The sequence below is a fragment of the Anas platyrhynchos genome, chromosome 15 (assembly GCF_047663525.1).
Source record: "Anas platyrhynchos isolate ZD024472 breed Pekin duck chromosome 15, IASCAAS_PekinDuck_T2T, whole genome shotgun sequence".
Lineage (NCBI taxonomy): Eukaryota > Metazoa > Chordata > Aves > Anseriformes > Anatidae > Anas > Anas platyrhynchos.
Genome location: NC_092601.1, coordinates 19,981,001 through 20,003,649, shown reverse-complemented (window position 1 = coordinate 20,003,649; position 22,649 = coordinate 19,981,001). Strand labels below are relative to the sequence as shown.

The 22,649-nt window shown below is 38.8% G+C and overlaps 1 protein-coding gene across 3 annotated transcripts in view; it reads right to left on the bottom strand.

Annotated features, from left to right (window-relative positions):
* Positions 1-18,690, bottom strand: part of PDPK1 (3-phosphoinositide dependent protein kinase 1) — a 29,090-nt gene extending 10,400 nt beyond the window's left edge. Inside the window, exons 1-7 of one of the 3 annotated variants that reach the window (XM_038187112.2) lie at positions 18,537-18,690; positions 7,963-8,232; positions 5,016-5,058; positions 4,676-4,813; positions 3,363-3,507; positions 2,099-2,196; positions 1,240-1,315 (exon numbers count right to left, since the gene is read on the bottom strand). In XM_038187112.2, the coding sequence (XP_038043040.1) occupies positions 1,240-1,315; positions 2,099-2,196; positions 3,363-3,507; positions 4,676-4,813; positions 5,016-5,058; positions 7,963-8,175 (713 nt within the window). In that variant the 5' untranslated portion in view covers positions 8,176-8,232; positions 18,537-18,690. Of the gene's footprint in view, positions 1-1,239; positions 1,316-2,098; positions 2,197-3,362; positions 3,508-4,675; positions 4,814-5,015; positions 5,059-7,962; positions 8,233-17,677; positions 17,815-18,318; positions 18,490-18,536 lie in introns of those variants that run through there. The other 2 variants (XM_027469114.3, XM_038187114.2) reach the window with 2 other exon arrangements.
* Positions 18,691-22,649: the final 3,959 nt, after the last annotated feature.

Here is a 22,649-nt window from a genome sequence, read left to right as displayed (position 1 = left end):
CTGAAAGCATACAGTAACCATCCCCCTACAACTGACTACAAGCACATGTGCAAGACAGCTGAATTTTCAGTTGACATAATAGGTAAATAAGACTAAAAAGACGTCTTATTAACCACTACCACAATTCCAAGACAAATCCAACTTAATGCAAAATATGCTCCTCCAGAATTAGAATTATTTCCTCTAAATATTTAATGGAAAAAATCATCACCATAGCACTTTTTCACCAAAAGCTTTCTTTCAGACACAAAGAAAAAATGCAGGCTATATGGTACAAAGGAGAGAAAAAGTTTTAACATGTTGTCCTGAAAGAGTATGTTTAAACTTACTTTACCTCAGAGTACTTTATACATAGATTTGGCAAGGCTTAGAAATCCTCATATAAGACTAAAATTCTAAAGGCAGCTCAGACCTGATCAAATTAGGAATTTTATGTAGAGGTATTACGGAAATTCTAAAGGGGGATGATAGCCTGATGAAGTCTTTACATTATCCAAACCAGCCCAAACATTTTTACTAGAAGCAGAACTGAAAGGGCTGGTGGCATTTATATAAATTCAAAAAATGACAGCTGAAATTACCACAGGAGAGTTATTCACAAAATAGAGATTTTTTTTCCCCTATATTTTGTCAGTGATTACTTTGAGTGATTATTCTTCCATCACTGTAATAAAATAGATACACAACAATCTGTAGGTTACTATCAATAACCTATAAGAAATTTCATACGGGAATCTCATTTAAGTATGTTACTCATACCAGGCACAGAAATGATCTTTAAACCGTTGCAAACCCCAAGCAGAGCTTAGTAATAATACTGCAAGCTGATCCAAATACAACTCAAAGCAAGCTGCAACCTTTCCCCTAACTGACAGAATAACATTCTGTTGCTTTTATTTCAGGAGTAACCATAATAGAGCCATCTTACACAAAATAAGAATTCAGAATGATTTTATTTCTATAATAGAGAAAGATATTTATGGGGAAGAGGAATCCAACTGCTCACCACAAACTACCTTCTCCTAACAATGGTAAATTCTGTTTGTAGAAGGTAAGATAAACTGATGAAACTAGCACTCAGACAAGAAGCAATACTTGCTAAGAAAAAGTCAAACTCTTAAGCTTTATGCTCGAGTATCCTGCTTCTTAGAAATACTAAGATACATCCTCTCACTCCCTGCATTCCATTTGATAGCATCTGACAGAATCCATAGATTTCTAAAATACAGTAGTCTTCACCTTTTACAGGCAGATTTCTCTGTCAGCAGCTCTGGAGAAACATACTGTGCTGTCCCTACAAATGAATTTGCCCGTGCTGTGAAGAAAATTGAAAGAGGTAAGTAAATACATACTTCTGAAGAAACCAACCCCCTCCCACACCATCCAAAAACACACAGGAATTTCATTTCTCTACCCATTCACAAAACCTGATCAGAGGAGACAAATTGCTTTAATCTCAGTGATATCTATTTGGTTCAAGAAGCTAGGCATTTAACACAAATTCTACCAACACAAGCTTAGTAAATCTGAGTAAAAAAGTTCATTTATCAAATTTAGTGAATGAAAATCAGTTCAGCCCAGTGCATTTTTCAGATATAGTTTGCAGCATCACATTCACAGGTTAACACTAAGCAACTAGTGGCATAAAAGTTCAATGATCTACATTTAAGCAACTCTGATAGTCGGTGGGGGATTAAATACAACATGCACAGAATAACAGCTTACTGTTTCAGCTGAGACAAACTATCTGTTTGTATTCTTGTCTTACAGAAGAAAAGTAATTTCAAGTACTTAAACTTCTCATTGAGAACAGTCCACCTGGTATTTGGCAATCTAGCTGGCTTTACCACTATACCAAATACTACGTCTTCTGCCATAATCAAAGTAGAGAATCAAAACTGTTTCAATATATTTCAGTATTTTTTTCTTACATAAGAGCTAATGATATCTAAAAGTTACAATTTGATAAATACAATATACTTGTATTTTCAAAGGCCCACTTATCTATATAACTACGGCAGTCGGACTTGATCTTTGTAGTTCCCTTCTAACTGTACTATTCTCTACTACATAATGTGACAAATTAAATATGGTATACCTTGTCTGCTGTCAGCAGATAATACTTTTGCTGTTCCAAAGTCTGTTATTTGAATGTGCATATCTTCATTTAGCAAGATGTTCTCTGGTTTAAGATCCCTAGAAAAGGCAGATTTTTGTACATAAACAGCACAAAAATTAGTATTGCAAAATGGTCTGGTGTTTTGCATGCACGTTATCATAAATGATGCAGACATTCTGTAAACAATGTTGTGTTAAGTTTTCCTTGACTTGCAGCTGTCAACATGCAGACTGCTGCTAACAGATTTTGGAAAGTGCATTCATTAACATTTTTCCTAAAAAGATGAAGTAATTAATAGTTGACCACAAAACTAGGTTATTGTATACCTCACTTTTTGAGCAAAATGAAGCGAATATCAATTCCCAAGCCATAATTTAGGTAGTTTTAGGTAGTATCTGACATGTTGATATGGCAATAATATCTTTTAGGCCTGCTTATTCACAGCAGAAAACTTCAGTTAGTCAAACAATGGTGCATCCGGCCCCTATAGATTCTATTCTCAACTATTTCACAGAAAAGAATACTTAGTATTTTTCTAATAACTGAAAAAAGTTAGATCAGTCAGCTTTTTGCTAACTATCATTTACCATGAACAACTGCTTTGGTATCTACAGACAGAATAGATTTCTTCCCCAAAACAAATTCTGTAGCTCAGACTTCTCATTCTTATTTGAATATTGCACCAAAAACAGCTTTTATTTGTTTAAAAACATTCATGACAAAACATGTTTACCCAGACAATATCAGTACATCAGAAACACTGCAAAGGTTCTATTAAAAACTCTGGTAAATTTCAACGTTTATGTAATTCTCATTCAACTTTGTGGAATTTGTTCACTCCGCCAAAACTGAATTTTACTTTTCTTGTTGGTGTGCTGCATGCAGATTCACGCACCAGCAGAATTCTAGCTGTTTTGGTACATAACACGACAAGGGAAAAAAAAGTTAGCGAAAATGCCGGTCTGTTTTTAGCCTAATGATTGATCTCAAGACAGACAAGCTTTTGGGAATGTAAGTTCTAGATCATGAAGCTCTCTTACTTTTTCCGAATTGTCTAATAACAGATTGTCTCTCCTCATGAAGTTTGCACTATTTAGTTCCCTGTGTTATGTTAATAGTACTATTACTAATGAAATGCTATTGTGTTATTAGCTTCCCACAAAATCCGTATTCCATTTACACTTCATGAAGAACATTCCTTGTGCATAATCAAAAGCATTTCGATCTTGACTTTCCATATTACCTGTGAATAATTCCTTTCCCATGCAAATACTCCAGGGCTGATACAATTTCAGCAGTATAAAACCTGGTACAGGTCTCATCAAATGAGCCAATTTTGCGTATATACTTTAGCAGCTCGCCATTTTTGGCATAGCTAAGCCCAAAATCTGAATGTAAGAAGTTAAGGTCTACCATTAAAACTTTTTTAAAACAAAATTCCCCAGACCTCATTCCAAAAACAAGAATAATATCAAAAAGACATCAACAAAACGGTAGAAGTTGGTTAATGTGAAACTTTACATGGCAGCAACCCAAAACTATGTCTAATTAAATGTATTAAAAACCTAGCATACAGGTTCCAGTTTCTTAGCATTGCAAAGACTACAAAGGGGATTCAATTTGTGATCTTTCACCTGAAAAATTGTTTCCAACTGTATATGTAAGTGCTTACATAAACATCCATTTACATTAATAATGAACATAAGTTTAAAATTGTGCCATCATCTGGAAAGGTACAAAAATATCAGTCCAATGTACAATGAGCAAATATTTATAATATAAAGACAGCCCTTTAAGTTCTGTTAGTGCATGCGTGCACACACACACAGCCTGTTAGCATTGTTAGCAGCCTGTTTAAAAAAAAAAACTACTTACTGACCCCAGAAATGAACTGATCTATCCTTTTACCCTTGGCACAGCCACTTCCAAACAGGATGTTTAGGAGGAAATTCACATTACTGAAAATTTCTTCACAGCAAAAGAAAAAAGCTGATTACAAAGCAATGAGCTTTGAAGATGAAGCTGCACTTTGCTAGAGGAAACTGATGAAGCAGCGGCCCAAATCGAAGATTTTCCTTTCTTTTCCTCATTTAGATTATTCTGTATAAATTGTTATATAGAAGTGCTTACCAAATCTAATTGTATGAGTGAAAAATAAATGTAGCTGGCTACTCCTATTTTAAACACAGGAACTGTGGTATTTTACTCTATATATCAGAAGTAAAACATTTCTCAAACACTTTTTTTTTTATTATTTTTTTTAGAAGTGCAAGTCACCTTTCAGCATTTACCACATGGAGAATAGAAGTTATTGTTTTACTCCATTCTCCTGTCTCCCACGTCATTCCCTCTTCTTTGAGGGGGCACATTCATTCCATTTACTTAATTTTAAATAAAAGCATTACTGAAAAAAAATTGCATCACAAACAACTAAGACATTTTAAATAACTTAGGTTTATTTCATCATTCCCGTCAAACAATGTTTCAAAGGAACCAAAACTGCAGATTGTTATTTTTAAGAAAATATAACAGAAAGTTTTAGAACCTAAAGGATACATAGCTTTTCATCATCTTGAAAGGTGAAGTAGAGTTTCACAAAAAAAGGGTGATCCAGGCGGGACATTACATCTCTCTCTCGTGTCACATATGGCACCTTGTTTTCTTTTATGATATGACGTTTTTCTAGAATTTTAACTTAATGAAGAGTGAAAACACAGGAAGATACAAAAAATGAAGTCCATTTAAATAGTCAGTGGTTTGGTTGCCATTTTTTCTTGTTAAGATAAAATTATCACAAAAACACTAGTTTTATCCCATCTTTTTAACAGATGTTTTGTAAAAGGCCCACATTCATGAAGTATTTTTAAAAAGCTGTGTTTAAGGAATCAGTACTTACTGGCGTATTCTCTAGAACTTGCCAATTCTCGAGCCAAGACAACCTGTTGGCACAGAAGAGAGAATATAATATAACTATTTATTAAAGACATATGGTAACATTGTTTTTGATCTTTCAGTAGGTAGTTTATTTTGGACAAGTAGTATTCTAAGTATCACAAACACAATCAGCAAAAGATTTAAGCATGTGTTCATAGTACACTGGCTCCCTAGTCCCTAAACAAAACCAGTTATACTGAGTACTGCATACACACCTAATACCAAATGTCATACATTTAAAAAGTAAAGTTCCAAATAAGGTCCTTCTTCAGGTCAATTAATTTTTTTCATGGTGACAGGAGAAGTGCACGTAAGTTGCACTCTTTCATCATTAGAAAATAGAAATCTCAGTGTGGTGGTAAGAAACAACTGAAAAAAGTGCAACATCTACAAATACACTGAAGTTCACATTATTTAATCAATGGACATTTCTACTAGAAACAGCCAGTCTATTACAAGCTGTGTCCTTACCAAAGGATTTTTTTAAACCCTTCCGTGTACACAGACAATATTATTTAAAGCTGTGCAATAAGATGAGAATGTTCATAACTTTTCTAATTTTTGTTGCCAGGTTTCATCAAGTCTACTATTAAAGTTACTGAAAGCAGTAACTTAAAGTTCATTATTTAATAAATACCCAGATACATAGTGCTGACTTTCTGCATTATAGAAATTGATGTGCTCACATGGACCGATACCTTCCTCACTGCAACCTCCTCTCAGGTAGTTATAGAGAGTGATGAGGTCTCCCCTCAGCCTCCTTTTCTCCAGCCTAAACAATCCCAGCTCCCTCAGCTGCTCCTCAAGACTCTTGTTCTCTAGTCCCTTCACCAGCTTCATTGCTCTTCTCTGCACCCGCTCACGCAAGTCAATTTCCTTCTTGTAGAGAGGGGCCCAAAACTGAACACAGTGTTCAAGGTGCAGTCTCACTGGAGCATACAGAGGGACAATCACTTCCCTAGTCCTGCTGGCCACGCTAGTTCTGATGCAGGCAGGATGCCATTGGCCTTCTTGGATACCTGAGCACACTGCTGGCTCATGTTCAGCCAGCTGTCGACCAGCACCCACAGGTCCCTTTCTGCCAGAAAACCTCCCAGCCACTCTTTTCTCAGCCTGTAGCATTGCACAGGGTTGTTGTGACCCAAGAACAGGACCTGGCACTTAGCCTTGTTGAATGTCATACTATTGGACTCAGCCTATCTATCTAGCCTATCCATTTCCCACTGCAGAGCCTTTCTACCCTCAAGATCAACAGTCCCACCTAACAGTCTCATCTGCAGACTTATCGACACAGGTGAAAACACATCTTGGCTAATAATCCAAACCTGTATTAACCTGTGTAACACCAAAGACTAACTATTTTAGTCCTGTACTGTATCTTTTTTTTTTTTTTACCATGTTTCAGATAAATTACCCACGTATGTACATTCATACTGAGCAGCTGTGTACAGCAGATTGCTTATTTTCCTCCTAGCTTGAATCATCACGTTCCTTTAGGTCCCCTCCTTATTGAACACATCTGAGTAAATCATATATCCTCTTTTTCTCCTAAACAACAATTCCACAAAAACAGCAGAATCACAAGAAAAAAATGCCACAGTGATGTATATTAGTATTACGTCTGTACTATCATGGGCATCATCCACAGTATGAGAAGATGTAACACCAGGGAATATAAACTTTATAAAGTGGAATTATACCAGATAGGTAGCTAAAACAAAAAATATTCACAGAACATGCAACCGTGTAAGTGACAAATTCAAGCAGCAAGGGAAAAATTGTAGTTAAACCCTTCAAATGGGAGTTTCTTTCAGCAAGGGAAGAAGAGCAGAGAGCCCTCAGAGGCTACGAAGTAGAACCATTTGCCAACATAATTGGCAGACATAATGGTGAAGCCATTAAACTCTTAAGCTTGAACAAATGCTTGAGTCTGCCAGAGATTAAGTCTATGTTTAACAACTGGTTTTGACTGGACACTTTCACCAGTCCTACCTGAGGTCCTGATGATTATGGTGACCAAAATTCTGCTTGTAAAACTCAAAACAATAATGCTACATACGGATTAACATTTCCATGGTATGCAGTCTCTCGTGATGCCCACCTAAGTTCATTTGAGTGACTTAGGCCTGACTCAGGACCAAAAAAAAAACAAAAAAAACTACCACTGAACAGGTAGCAGAATGCTGGAACAGAAGCTTATTTGGAGTTTGGGCCTTATGTATTTCTCTGTTTACCAGGAACACAGTGCTAAACTCCAGAGAAGAGAAGCAGAAATTAAAGTGTCTTACTGAAGCAGACTGTCACTAAGTATTCCAACAAGACGCAACAACTCTATTGGATTCTTTAAGGAAACCTGCAAATTCCAAACTATGCAATTAAGTGCAAATTACTCGACAACTACTATACAATAACTATGGCTCATGAAGTCCTTGAAGGCCATGATACTAAAGACTGAAAAAGAATACCAGAAAAATATCACTGTTTTTACATTCTTCCCTAAGCATCTGGCACTGGGTCCCATCACAAACAAGATATTGGGTAGAAGTTCTTACCATGACCAACTCCAAGCCCAGTTCCAATCCTTCATGGAATAAAATTTTAACATAACTCATTAAGCATCAAAAACTTACATTAGAAAGCACTGTCTCTTAAAAACAAGAGTCATCAGGATACAGTGGAACTTCTGATGAGTTAAAAAGGTACTTACTTAAAGCTCAGCACTGTATTCAGTGCAAGACTTAATATTAGTTCTTAACATTTAAACAACTACACTCTGCTCATTTACTCTTTTAAGTTGTTTTCTCCAGATTTAAATCTTCCTAATATTTTCTGCGCAACAAATTTTGAAGTTTTTCCTATTTTTGCAGACTGTAAGCAGCTTTTTTTTTTTAAATAAAAAATAAGGTTACCGTTGAAAAAGATCCTTCACCCAGAATTTTCCCAAATTTGAAGTCATCAGGTCGTTTCTTTCGAGGCTGTGGAGGCTGCTGTCCTGTATGCTGCTGCAAGGAGTTTGAACTAGATCTTGATTCAGCTGCAGTGCTCTCCATGTTTGATCCCTGTCTGCTGCCACAGGTGGAAATGACAGATGGAGTGCTGGAATCTGCTTGGCTCCTCACCATTGATGGGGATGGACAGGAGCATAACACCACACTAGACTGGATTGGAACAGCATCATACTGAAAAGCGAAAAGAAACTGTTATCCCCATCCCTTCAAATAGTTATCCCACACATCTGGGCTCTCTTTCCATTCCTTCCTATTTGAACGGACTATCATGAAGATGTCTTTAGGAAGGAATCTAAGTGTTTATATTGGAGATGGCGGCTCTTAAACAGACGCTGTTTACATCATGCTGCATACGTACATATAGCTATAAATCAAAAGTCTGAAAGTTTTAATTCACAAATGGCAGTTTTTCAGACTCAAGAAGTCCTCTCCAACACTAAGGAGTCAAATATCAAGGTACATTCTCCTACAGATAACATTATCATTAAGGTTTATTTCACAGCTATGCCTCTAACCATCTTAACAAGCGATAGTTTTCCCGAAACTTAAAAAAAGTTACATAGCTCTGCATTAACACTTATATTCACTATTAACATTAGAGGTGAAAAATAAATCACAAAAACTTTTAGACAAAAGGATACATTTCTACATACACAGATTACAATTACATGTTTTTAGTTGGAACCTCACTTTTTCTAACAGTATTCTCTCTAACAGACATTGGAGGGAGAGGACACCAACAAGATACATACAAAGGGCAGGTCAGCTGGATGATTCTAGTATCAGCAATATTTATTTATTTTTTAAAGAACGCACTGGTCTGATCTTTTATGACAAAGGATTTTACAGTATTTAATCTCATAAAGACATCCCGATTCCAAAACAAAGAACCAGACACAGCAAATATAGGAACAGACACCCCAAATACCAATTCTTATAATATACAAAGGAAGTCTTCATTTGGTACCTTTTCATCAATTTTTCTCATGTAAAACCAAGCAAACCAGTCAAGCTGGTTCCCCTCCCTGTTCCTAATACACCTCCATTAGTCTGTCAAACTCTGCTTCAAATGTTTCACTTGAAACTGACCAGAAAACACAGACAAGGGGAGAGCTCTGCTGAAGCTCCTCTGACAATAAAAACTGAAATGCAATGCAGACAGAATACTTCAGAATATTAACACTGTAGATGAGCATGGGTTTTTAATCTTAGCATTCTAACATACAGTCAGCAGAATGAAACAAAGACAGATGAAGTCTCCTAACCTCAAAACAGCTTACACAATCCTGACCTAGTCTGTGACATACCTCATCTTGATATTCAAATACACATTACTTCCAACAAAAATAGCATCTAATGAGTTACAGTTTGATTCAGAACAATGTCCTGCATTCCTATCAAAACTCACTTTAGAAGGGAACTGGACATATGTTCAATTACATATTTAGGCTTAAGGCACCTAGATCCAAAAATTAACACTTATTATACTTGTTTGTGCTCTACATAGTATAGTAAGGCAGCAGAAACACAATTTATCCATTCAGTGGCATTACAGAGATATACAAACATATTTCTACACTCGTAAAGGTATACTTTGTAAATTCAGATTAAGGTAACAAAGTCAAAAATAATACAGGTAAAATTCTCATTTTTTTCCCACTTTCAATTAAATAGATATCAATTACTGTAAGTTTGAAAAGTATAATTAAAGTATTAAACAACTGTTGTATACATAATCCCTGGAAGAAGCATTCTCTTTCCAATCTGAATATAGCCTACTTGCACCAAGCACTCTACTGCTCCTTAGGGCTTTTTCTAAGGAGTGCAGCCAACTGATAGAGCAGGAGGTCAGAAACAGGTAGTAGCTTCCTTTATTAGACCTTGTCTGAACCTTGTGATATAACAGTCTGACAAGAAATATGCCTATAATGATAACTACTTGCAATATTTTGTACAGCTTTTTTTTTGTACAGCTTTTGTGAGGACAAAAGGATGTAAAGTTTGGGTGAAGATTTGGAGGCTGACAGGAGAAGAAATTTGTTTTTTGAAAGTTCACTAACTCCCTCCAAGAACAGCGTATGTCCCTGCTCAGAATTCGTTATACAGCATTCTCATCTTTGAAGAGAAGTACGTTGATGCTATTATTATGAAAAAACAGCGCGCACAGACGAAGGATACATGCAGTAGGGCGCTATTCCTGTTACACCTTCTTTGCAGATATTTGAGTTGACACTTTCCCCAGATTGTCGCAGAATCAATGGTCACAAGTTATTTTCCCCTCATATTCTTATAGCCCAGCTGAACCACATTACCTTCAGACATCTACTCAAAGGACAGCTTGTATAAAGATACACAGTAGCTACAATTAAAACCAGATTGCACTGTTCTCCACAAAGACTGCAGCAACAGCCGAGCACAAGAATAACTGACTGCTCAACTGCTGAAGTGATGCAAATATAATAAGTGTCCCATTAATTGAAATGTAGTAAATAGACTGTAATGTTAAGATTTAAATGATGAACTTACTCCAGTCAGGCTACCCATGAGCAACAAATGGTATACAGGTAAACAAAGAAATAGCACTGTGGAGTATCTGATTGGATTTTGCAGCTACCAGGATTGCCTTGATGGAAAACAAAAAAACAACACAAAAGCACCAGAGAGCATGGAAAGAAAGCAGAGGAAAAAAAGGTATTGGATGCAGTTAATTTCATATACTGTACAAGTAAATAAAATCACAATGAGTATCACATATAGAAAAGTACTATCCTTAAAGGAAAAAGAAAGACAGGAATAAGGGATGTTGTAGGAAGATAAGGTCATTTCCAGCCAAAGTATAGCATCAATTAGACAAAACTAGTTAGTCAAAACATCAGCTAGTCACCTTCTCAAAGAAAAGTCAAGATTAAGAAAAATGAACAGACAAAGATGCAGAAGATTTAAAATACCAGTTACCTAGAAAGTGACAGAACTATACGAATATGTATGCTGCACCTGAACATTTACAGAAAACATCACTCCTACACTCATCTTGCTACAGTCTGCATGTTTTTATATAGTATTTCATGTCCTGAATTGTTTATCTTCTTGTTTTTGTTTTTAAGAGATTCCAAAAAAGCATGTCTAGAGAGACTGTTTCTACGTCTCCATGTATATCAGAAATAGAACAGAGGCCATCTCATCAAGTCTAACCTCATATAGCCTCATTTTTTATTTTATTTATTTATTTTACAAAAATCAGGTTTAAGACTACTTCTGCTAAGTCCAACCATTTTAGCGAGTCAGTTACTGAATAATTGAAAAAACTTCTATGCTGCATCTACAGAAGCTTGAAGATGCTCTCTTTCCAGCAACTATCAACATTTCTCAACTAGCAAGTCAATGAAAGCACAGACCCTCACACAGTGACAACACACTCGTGTCCCTTACCTATTGCACAACATGGATTTCCATGGACCACGCTACCACACTGATAACCACTGTTCAAATCATTCTGTATCTGTTTTTAAGAATTGGTCTCTAACACTACCTTCTTCCCAAGCTCTTAAGGGTGCTGTTTCGAGTTTACCTCCATATAGAAATTCTTTGCTTCTTTGTACAACATATATTGAAAACCTAACAAGAAAGAACAGAAGTCCGTGGAATCTAACAGGAAATAGGATCCTGCCACTAATACTGGACAAGCATTAGAGAATAAATCAAAAACAACTACTTTCAGGAGAAAAGTCAAGAAACTGAACCCCTGAAGAAGCATCTAATCCTCTGACTAGACTGAGCTCCTGTAATTAGTCCTGTCTATTAGTCTTTGCCCTTTGGTATCAGAGCACCCAGGACTCTAAAAACTAGGATGACCTGCAATTCAACAGAAGTCATACTGCATATAAAAATTACTGAGTACTGTATGTAATGAGCATTAGGCTAAATCAAGATAAGAAGTTCAGAGACAATTAGGAATACAAATCAATAACAACATGTATGCCCTACATCAGGGAAATCTGTTTCATCAATGATCTAATTCAGAAAGTAACATAGCAGCACCCTAGGATGCCTACACATTTAATCTTTTCACTTGCAATAGAGCTTGAGAGGTTTTTAAAACAGATACTGCATGATACAGCACAAGATATTCTCCCCATTTGTCACAGTACCTCTTCCAACCCTTGCTTTTACATCTCTGCCAAACAGTCCTCTGATACAGAAAGATCTTCCAAGTTCTATGAATCTAAGATTCAACGTCCAAGTTAATACACTTGTCTTCCAGTAAAAATATGGAGCCCATCTATTTATCTGTGCGATTAAGGAGGGATAAAGGCCTTTACTTCACATTAAGAGAAAGTAATTGTTTTAAGTGGACAACTGTTTTGTAGTTCTAGAGATAATGTGACTTGCTGCTATTTATACTGTGATTCTGCTAAAGACAGTTTACATTAGATAGGCTTTACATTAACAGGCAGTTATATTTATTACATTTTCATGGCACACTGGTGTTTCAGAAGATTGAGAAAAGATAAAACAACTGCATGAAACATAGATCTTGTATATGAAAAATAGAGTAAGAAGGGGCAATCAAGAGATATTATACACAACTTTCCCATTGGTGTGCTGTCAAACTGCAGTGAACATAGTTCTTGTCCATTGTATCCCAACGTCTATTTATTTTCGGGACCTGTCTAAAAATCGAGTTGGATTTTCTGCTACACAGCCTACAGTACTCTCTGTTAATCCATTTTACATGTGAGTGCATGTGAGAAATGATATACTGAATAACTAATGAAACTCCGTAACATATAGTTTATATATGCTTAAATGCTTGTAAATTTAAATAATTTTAGAATAGATGTATTTGTCAACACTTATTACCTTCAATACTTTCAGATTCTAAAAAACAAATAAACAAATGCCAAAGGCAATATATACAAGTCCTGGCTAAACTTGACATAACATAATGCTGCAACAACCTATGAGAATTTGATTTGTAAAATTTTCTTCACAGACATTTACTTGTATTACTGTGAAGCACAAGGAGGTTTTTTGTTTGTTTTAAAAAAGCTCTAATGAGCAGGTTTTTGCTTTGTGTTTTCAATGAATCTTGGAAAATGCACGTCCTATATTCATAGCAGTCAAGAAGATTAATCATGAAGAATCAAATTCATTTTTTGGATATACATTCTGAAAAAGTTAATGGCAAATAACTGTTCATATTAAAAAAAATCTCAAAACATCAGAACCAAAGCTCAGCTCTGATACTATCTTCTTCATGATTGATCTGGCCACCTACCATCGCATCTCTACTTTCTAGAGATCTAGAATGCACTTTATCTGTAAGTCAGTAACGAGGAAATCACATTCATGTAGTAAGAGCAAAAAATATAATTTAGCTGATAGACACAAATATTTGTAAGCAAAAAGAACACCTCTACTTTGTTAGATTGTTTGATTTTTTGTTAGAGAATAAACCTATGTTATCTACGAGACTGACTTTGTTTCTACAGGAATTAACTTATTATGTAAAGAGCACTGTTGCCCCAAACACTGCAGTTAATGCAAATACCTTTTTCTAAATTTGACAACACATACCGTGGTATTTCCTGCCACTAATTTACCGGATTCGAATTCCATATTCAGGTAAGGATAAAAGCTAATGAGAGGATTTGAAAGAATCTGCATACCATCCAGTTACCCTCTAACCTCCTCTACTTCTAAGCAAAGCACTCAAGTACCAAGCACCTTAACAGGCACACTATTTAAGGCCATCCGCTCCAACCCCCCCCCCCCCCCCAAACCCGGAGCCTCAAAAGAGATCAGAAACAGGAAACCACAAAGATTTCTAAGAACCTGAAGTCAGCCTATGGCCCCAATAGCTACAAACGTAAACAAGACTTAAAGAATTCATTTCATGCAAACAGATCCATCCCAGCTCACAAGACAACAAAAGCCATCTGTAACAGCAATGGTCTCAATCACATTCTACATGATCAGTTAAAGCACAACCCGATAAAGCACAACAGTGCTAGGTGTTGTGCAGCTAATAAACACAAAAGAACTTCCTATACTAGATTCCTTGCTAGCAGTGTGAGGACTTAGGAGGCAGAGACAATAGTCTAGAGTGAAGAGCAGAGGAGCAGCAAAAGAGGTGGCAGTATGTAGACACTGTGTAGAAGGGTTTGCCGGCACAATCACGAACTGTAATGAATTCCTTCAGAATTACCAGAGAACTGAACATCAAACTTAATACTTTCTTATCAGAAGTGCCAAGCAAGTTTACCCTTGCATGTGTGGGTTTTGTTTGTTTGTTTTGTTTTTTGCTATAAAGCATTACAGAATATTTGCTAAGTGAAAAAACTTTTTTAAAGCAGAAGAGGAAGTCTCAACTTCAATGTTTACATCCAGTTCTTTTGCAGACCTTATTAACTTTCCATAAGCTTAAATGCAAGGTGTCAAAAAGGGAAGTGTGGAAGGAGAAAATTAATCTCCCCTCCCCTTTTCATTACATAATCTAACTTAACCACCTGCAAAAGAAAAAAAAAAAAAATATATATATATATATATATATATAAATCCCATTTGAAATACCAGAAACAGTAGTTCCTTGGTTTTGGACAAATTCTTCAGAAAGCTCCAATACGAGGAACTTAGAGAAGGATTTTAATCTTCCAAGCACTTTTCTGAATCACATTTTTCTCTTTCCATACTGAAAAGTAATTTCTCACTCGCATACTTTATCTGATGCCATAAACGTGCTAATTCTACAGCTTTTTTAGAAAAAAATGTAGAAAAAGATACAAGTTCATTGTTGAAAAACATGTGTTTCAAAAACATTTTATGTCTTCATAGATCAAACCTATTTTATTACTTTGCCATTTTATTACTTTTTTCAGTCTAAAACAAGTGACTGCACTCCTGGTTTCATGCCTTTTGTACAAAAATCCTGCAAATACTTCAGTTACCAGCATCTCTTTCCAAGTTCTACCTGCAACGCATCCTTTCAACTAATCAGCTTTAGAGAAGCATAATGAGCCCAATTCTGCAAGGGTGTCTCAGAATGTCTACTTGTATAGTTACAAGAGCTATATGGAACAGACATTACTCCTAGCATTGTAAGTAATAGACCAAGTTACCCAAACAAAGATTTGCTTTAAAAATAAAAATCCCACACCTACCCACATACTGGATTCGCTATTTAGTTGAAAATTGTCATGGAAGCATTAGAATGAGTCCTGAAGAGGGTCATAAAAATGATCAAGGGGCTAGAGCATCTTTCCTATGAAGACAGACTGAGAGAGTTGGGGTTGTTCAGCATGGAGAAGGCTCCATGGAGACTTCATAGTGGTCTTCCATTACCTAAAGGGTTCCTACAGGAAAGCTGGGGAGGGACTCCCTGTCAGGGAGTGTAGTGATAGAACAAGGGGTAATGGCTTTAAACTAAAAGAATGTAGGTTTATATTAGAGAGAAAATTCTTTACTATGATGGTAGTGAAGCACTGAAACGAGTTGCCCAGAGAAGGTGTGGATGCTCCATCCCTGGAGGTGTTCAAGGCCAGGTGGATGGGGCTTTGAGCAACCTTGTCTACTGGGAGGCATCCCTGCCCATGGTAGGGGGCTCAGAACTGGATGATCTTTAAGGTCCATCCCTTCCAACCCAAAACATTCTATGATTACATCTAGATAACCCTCCAAATTATCTCCTTTCCACTAACTACCAGGACTTGTTTTAGAAACAGGAATGCATATAAAATTGCTCATCTTAAGCATTTTTTTTTTTTGCCTTTGAGCATCATCTTTAGTTCTCAACATCTGTTTCTCTGATTTGCTATTCCTGAAGATGGCTTTGCTAAGAGATTTGCAGAAAACTTAGGCCAATTAAAAGCCTATGCATGAGTGATAAAAGTAAGTCATAGCCTTACACTGAAACCCAAGAGAATAGAATACTAAGTAGATAGGTGTATAGGAAAAATAAATTATCTTGTCTGAAAGTTTTACACCTATTAATAACTACAAGCATAATTCTTATCAGCCTACTGCAATTCCTCATGTAGATGCAGAACTTACTCTATAAAGTACCCAGTTCTTTGAAAAACAGTTTATATTTGTTCCATGAGAAATTTGGAGGGGGTGGGGGGGGACAAAACATTAACAGTTTTGCTCAGACATATCATCCATGACTATACTACAGGTTTTTATCAGGACAGAAACATTAGCAGAATGGAACCTGCCTTGTAATAACTACTAGAGCAGTTAAACCTTCCACTTAAGACATTGTTGAAGTTAAAGGTGTAAAGAACTGTTCTTCCAGACTCTTCATTTCAAGAGGAAGGGAACATGGTGATATAAGACTCAATATCCTTACAATGAAGGCATTAGCAGCAAATAACTAAGACCACACTGGCAACTTCAACTATAGCAGCACTAAAAATGTTTCCTGTTAAAAATGCAATTCTCTCCTTAGTACTGCTTCAGAAGAACATTTTAGGTAACTGACCCCACATATATGAATACAAAAGTTAACTGTTCAGGCAGAGGACTGTTAAAGTTATTTCTTTTAAAGCAAATTAAAAGAAAATTTCTTTTTTCTTTTTTTTTTTTTTTTTTCCATTTTACTCCCAAGTCTTTTGCATTCCTAGTAAAATAATCACAGAATCCATTGATGTCAGTAATTCCATCACAGTAATATTATTTCTGAAACTCAGCAAGATGCAGTTAATGTATTTCCCAAATTTGATATAATCTGATTTACAAAAAGGCTAGCTGAATCAAACCACCTGTCTGCTAACACCAGCCAGTACACTCACCTGAACAGGGAAATGTTAAATGGGATGGAAGAGAAAGAATTGAAACTAAGTTAGTCTGAATAAATATTTTCTTTTTAACAAAAAGTAATTATCAACTTCATTCTTCATTTGCTCTCTATCCCTCTCCATCCATCTCTCTCAGAGATCTGAATTGCATATAGAAGAACAGAAACAGAACTATTTGGAGAGGGAAAAAAAAAACAGAAAGAAGTGATGAGCAAGGACAGAAGCACAAAAGGAAGCACACTTCCTCTTCAAGTGGGTTCAGAAGGTAAACAGAAGTGTTCTCTGATGCCAGTAAGCAGCCATATGGAGCTCTATCAAGTAGCAGAAAAGCAAAACTAATTCATTTCATAATCAAACGTGGGTTTATTTCTTAATCCTTGATGCTATATTCCATGTCCTACCCTGTAGGGCTATTCTACATACTAACTCCCATTTTCATTCAATAAATACAATTACCTTAATACCCTAAAAAAAATTTTTTAAAAAATCACGAAACATTAAGAGTAGAGCACATCATAAAACAAGGCTTCAGGAATCTATACAGATGTATCAGTCTGTATGCAGAAGACCCTTCTTAGTTACTTCCAAACATGGATATGTAAAGTATCATTGTCAGTTAGTTATGCTACCACTACTGAATACTGGTAGCTATTCCTGTATAAAAAAGTAAAAGAAAATCCCAAAGTTGTCATAAGGTAATTTCTACATTAACTACACTATGTAATTTACAACGCAAGTTAAGCTCTACCATTTCCCCTTCTGTGTATCAGCCGCAATCCCGTACTATATTAATCAGCGTTCACAAAATGGAAGAGTTTTACCCTCTCGGACGAGTGTAAACAACTGTTTGAAAGGGCATTCCACCGTTACCCTCGGAGCCTCTCCCGCACGTTTCTTCCCACTACAGAATTAGTCGGTTACGGGGTATAGAGGCGGCTCCCTAACGTAGCAGCACGGGCCCTGCTGGGGGAGGGCGACCCGGCAGAGACACGGCGGTGCCCCGTACCCGGAACGGGGAGCGGCGCTCCGCCAGAGGCCGCGGGGCGGCTCCTCGGCCTCGGCCCCGCTTCCTGCCGCAGCCGGGACGAGCCCGGGCACCTGTCGCCGCGCTCGCAAGCCCCTGCCAGCGCCGGGGGCAGGAGGAGGAGAGCGGGCCCCCCTCCGCGCGGCCCGCAGCACCCCCGGGAGGCGAGAGGCGGAAGGAGAAGCGGCGGCGGCAGCGCCGGGGCCGGCCCCACGGACGGCAGCGCTCGCCCAGCCGCCCTCTGCGCCCGAGCGGGCGGCGGGCGAGGGGGCCGCCCGCGGAAGCCCCGGCAGCGTGCGGGCCCCGGGCGGCCCGCCCCCTCACGGCCGGACCGGGCCCGGCGCCCGGGCCTCGGGCCCGCGCCTTCCTCCAGCTCCCCCTGCGCGCCGCGGCCGCCGGCAGCCCCGAGCGGCCTCGGCGCCGGCGCCGCGCACTCACCAGGTGGCTGCTGGTGCTCGCCATGGGCCCCGCCCGGCCGGCCGGCGCGGCCCGCGCTCCCGTCGCCCTTTAAGAGCCGAGCGCAAGGCCGCCCGGCCCGAGCCAATGGGGCTCTCGCATCCTCCGCCCGTGACGTCACCCACAACAATACTCCCCCCGCCGCGGGCAGGACTTCCGCATGGCCCGCCGAGCCGTTGGTCGAGCCGCCTGCTACTCACTCGCGAGCCCGGACGGAGCGTCCCCCATCAGCCTCAGCGGCCGCTGCCGATGCGGGCATGCGCAGACGCTGGGCTTTCCCTCCGGCCCGCTTCCTGCCAGGAAGCCTCCCCAGCTTCCGGCCGAAGGGCGCATGCGGGCTCTCCCCGCGGCGGGAAGGCGGCGCCAGGAGGGGGCGGTGCCAGGGGGGGGCGGTGCCGCCGGGCCGCGTCCTGCGCCGCGGGGCGGCCGCTGCCTCGTTGTGCGCGTCCAGCAGCGCGCCTCGTGCCGGCCGCTCTCCGGGCAGCGGCCCGTGCCTCGGGGCGCCAGCTTCCAGTGAGGATGTCGAGTTCTCGTTGCTGTTACGAGCCCAGACGTGTAACAGATACAGTTTCACTGCAGGCGTTCTTAAAAGTCTGACTTCTCTGGAGGAAAAAAAAAAAAAAAAGCGCCGAGCTCCTTGGGTATGAATTCACTGAATCTGACGTGCACTTTTCATTACAAGGCTTTCACCGTCTCGGAAGTAAATAATTTTCATTCCTGGTAATAAGTACACCCAACAAATACACATCAACATCTTTAACTGCTATATGGTATAACAAATAAGATCTTGTTCTTTTAGGTAGGCGTGTATGCATAAAACATTTCAACAGGTTGCCTTGCCAACCTGTGTTCACGAGTACATAAAATGTCCTTTACTCACAGAAGCCAGCCAGATCCAGTGTGAAGAACTAGGATCACAAACACTGAGAATGGTGGGCCTTTGTGAATGACACCTTCTAGCAAACTATTTTAATTTGACAAAGGATTATTGAATTTTAAGACATTACTCAAAAGGGTAATGCAAGGTAAGACTACATTTTTTGCAGAACCGCATCAGAATCTGCAAAGTACAGATAATTAGCCTCAAATAGGGCTGGGGCAGTTGGGCAGGACAGCAGTCTTGCAGTGTCCTAGTGGTGAACTACTTTAGAAAGGTTTTTACAATAGGCAGTGTAAATCAACTTTCTTGCATAGTGATTTTTTGCTTCATGGACATGTAGGACAACAGATCACAATATTCCTTTTTAAATATACATATATGTGCATATATTGTATATATATTCATACCTTCACTCTTCTCTTTTTCAGACTATCCAAATTCTTGGCTTTTCTTACAGGCTGTATTTTCTTTTCAGGATTCTTTACAACCAGTTTACATCTTCCTGAAGATGTTTGTTTTGCAAAAATACTTTACAGTGCATTCCATCTAGCCCTGCAGAATTTGACAAACCTGTTAAGTGATTTAAGTCAAATGCTTTATATGCTACTATCATCTTGTTAAAATGAATCATATTAATTATCTTCATAGTCAAACCATATTGTGCTAGTGAAACAAAAAGATGCAAAGGATCTATTTGAATTCACGTATTTGAAAACCAGCAGAGTGGCATCATGCTCAATAACCACAGATACTGTTACAGTATCAATACCCTATCAGAGCTATTAATAAGCTTTTTGCTAGTTAGCAGAGTTTTTCCTAGTCTCCCTACCATAGTCCAGTATTTCCCAGAAGTAATTTATTTTCATGATACCGTAGTATTTATTACTACTGATAATAACAGTACCATTCTTCTGCCTAGCCTTATTTGATAAGAGGATCTTATGCTTTTCCCTAATTAAGTTACAAATATTTTCCTACTCTTCAAGACTGTATGACCTCAACAGCATTCCTCAGGAAATATCTGTAATTTTCCAAGAACTGAACCAAGGGCAAGTACATTCTTCTGCAGCACAGGGTGCTCACCTTCACCTGTCACATGACATCTAAACTGATTCAAAACTTAGAAAAAGCCTACTCTAGTTTTAGCAGCCTAATCTAGTGAACTATGTCCCTACCCATGGCGGTTGTGTTGGATCACGATGATCTTTAAAGGCCCCTTCAAACCAAACTATTCTGTGATTCTACTTTACACCTTTGAAGTCTGTGAAACCGGTGATCTTCCAGCAGAGGGCAATGTCACGTTGGAGAATATGCTGTATGACGAGGCATTATTACAAAGTGTCAGGAAGCAGCACAAGACAAGGCTGCCCTAACACAAGGTGGGGCAAATAGGGCGATCCCAGCACCAGCAGTCCCTCACCGCACAAAGTGCAGCATAATCCTGCCTGGTCTGAACAAAGTGGGCAGAGCCTGGTAACAGGGTTTGCTGATACTCCCAAACAAGTTGAGGTGGTGGACCAGGTCCAGGATCCAACACAGGAGCAGTAGAGATGAAGGTGGACCTACAGACAAAGCTCTAACAAAAGTCCAAGGTCCTTCTAGGAGGTAGGGCTAGAAATGAGGCTACAACATGGTTTCAGGATCCAGCTGTGATTCCGAGACAGGACTGGAGATAAACTACATTATCAGTCCACAGCTTTCATCCATTATATAATGTACTTATATCCCAGGCCCAGAGGCCATCCAGGAAATGACATGGAGACAGAATTGGAGACAGACATAGACCTAAATGAAAGCTAAATGGATCTTCCAGGTGATGGGCCAAGGATGTGGGGTAGGGGTCCCAGGTGACAAGGTCTATTGGTACACTTAAGGCCGTGATGCTAAGACAGATGGCACACAGCAATTTTCTTTACAGAGAAATGTATTCCATCAGTGTTCTGAATCTTGTGGCTACAGAAAGCATTTTCATAACTGACTGCACAGGTGAAAATCACATGTATGGTATTAAACCCAAAGAGATATATTATTTTTTAATACACAATTTGCAAATGCTAACAACCTTGTTGCAGTAGGAGGAAAACTTTGAATATAACAAACATCAGAAGTTATGAGAGGCATAAAACCACAGAATCATCTAGGTGGGAAAAGATCTTCCATCATCAACCTGACCTGCCAAGTCCCATCACTAAACTATGTCCCTCAGTGTTCAGACAGTTCACACATCTCTTAAAATACCACCAGGGATGGGGACCGCACCACTTCCCTGGGCAGCCTGTTCCAATGCTTGGTGAGGAAACTCTTCCCGGTATCTAACCTAAACCTCCCCTAGTACAACTCGAGGCCATTTCCTCATGATTTTAGGGCATGAATGTAAGAGAAAGTGATGTGAGGGTTCAACAGTCTCTACATAGCATATACAATCTTTTAAAAGAAGAAACTGGTAGTAGGAGTCAAAATGTTGTAGTACCTATGTGTTTGGCACTGTTGCACCTCCTACTGCAATAGCTGTGGGAAACTACTGTGCAAGCTACTAAAACCTGTGATCTCATTGCAAAGATGAGGTAACCAGTTCTACACACAGAAACCAAGTGAGGCATGCTATTGATTTATGTGAAAGCATTTGTAATTTTTTTCTCTAGTACTCTCAATCTCATTCTGAGGATACCTATTGTCTGTTTTTGAATGTGAAAGCATGTTATGAAAAAGTCTTGAGTTGTCCACACCAATGCCCCTATTTCTGTTTTAAACAGATGCTTTATTTAGAGCTGTCTGGAGAGCGCAACTCTGGCACTGCCTGTATTAGGCATCGTATCAGTCAGCTTGGCTCAGAAAGCCATATAGTTTTGGGTCTGCAGTATCAAATTAATATAACTATACTGCTTCTCGACACAGGCAAGTACTGCATAATACTGGACTGTGGACACACAATGTGTAGCGTTGACATTGCTGCAGCAGTTTCTGTGCTTCACTGCAATATGCAGTGAAGATCAGAAGTGTGTAGATCAAAGCAATCTGTCCAACAGCCCTAAAACGATAAGGCTTAACACAGGGCTTTCAGATTTTGCCAATTAACTTGCTCTATTCATGAATGTCAAGGAAGAAGCAATCCAAGCGTTGTAGCTTTGTGTTGCAACTTAATCCCTGGTTTGCATGCTGTTAAAAACAAAAAAGCACCCCTCCCCCCTTGTGTATTAACTCCCTTTTCTAGCATAAAAAGAACAACCCCTCCTCTTTACCAAATACTATCACCAGCACAAAAATATGTATGTCATCAAATACTACAGTTCTTGCTTTAAAACTGATAGTTTAGATCTCTGTTCTTGATTAGTGCTTCTCTCTTCAGAATTTCAGCAGTGCCTCTAGCAGGAACAGATCTGTAGATTAGATTAAATTACTGAAGATTAAAATGACTATTTTTAATTTTTCGTGA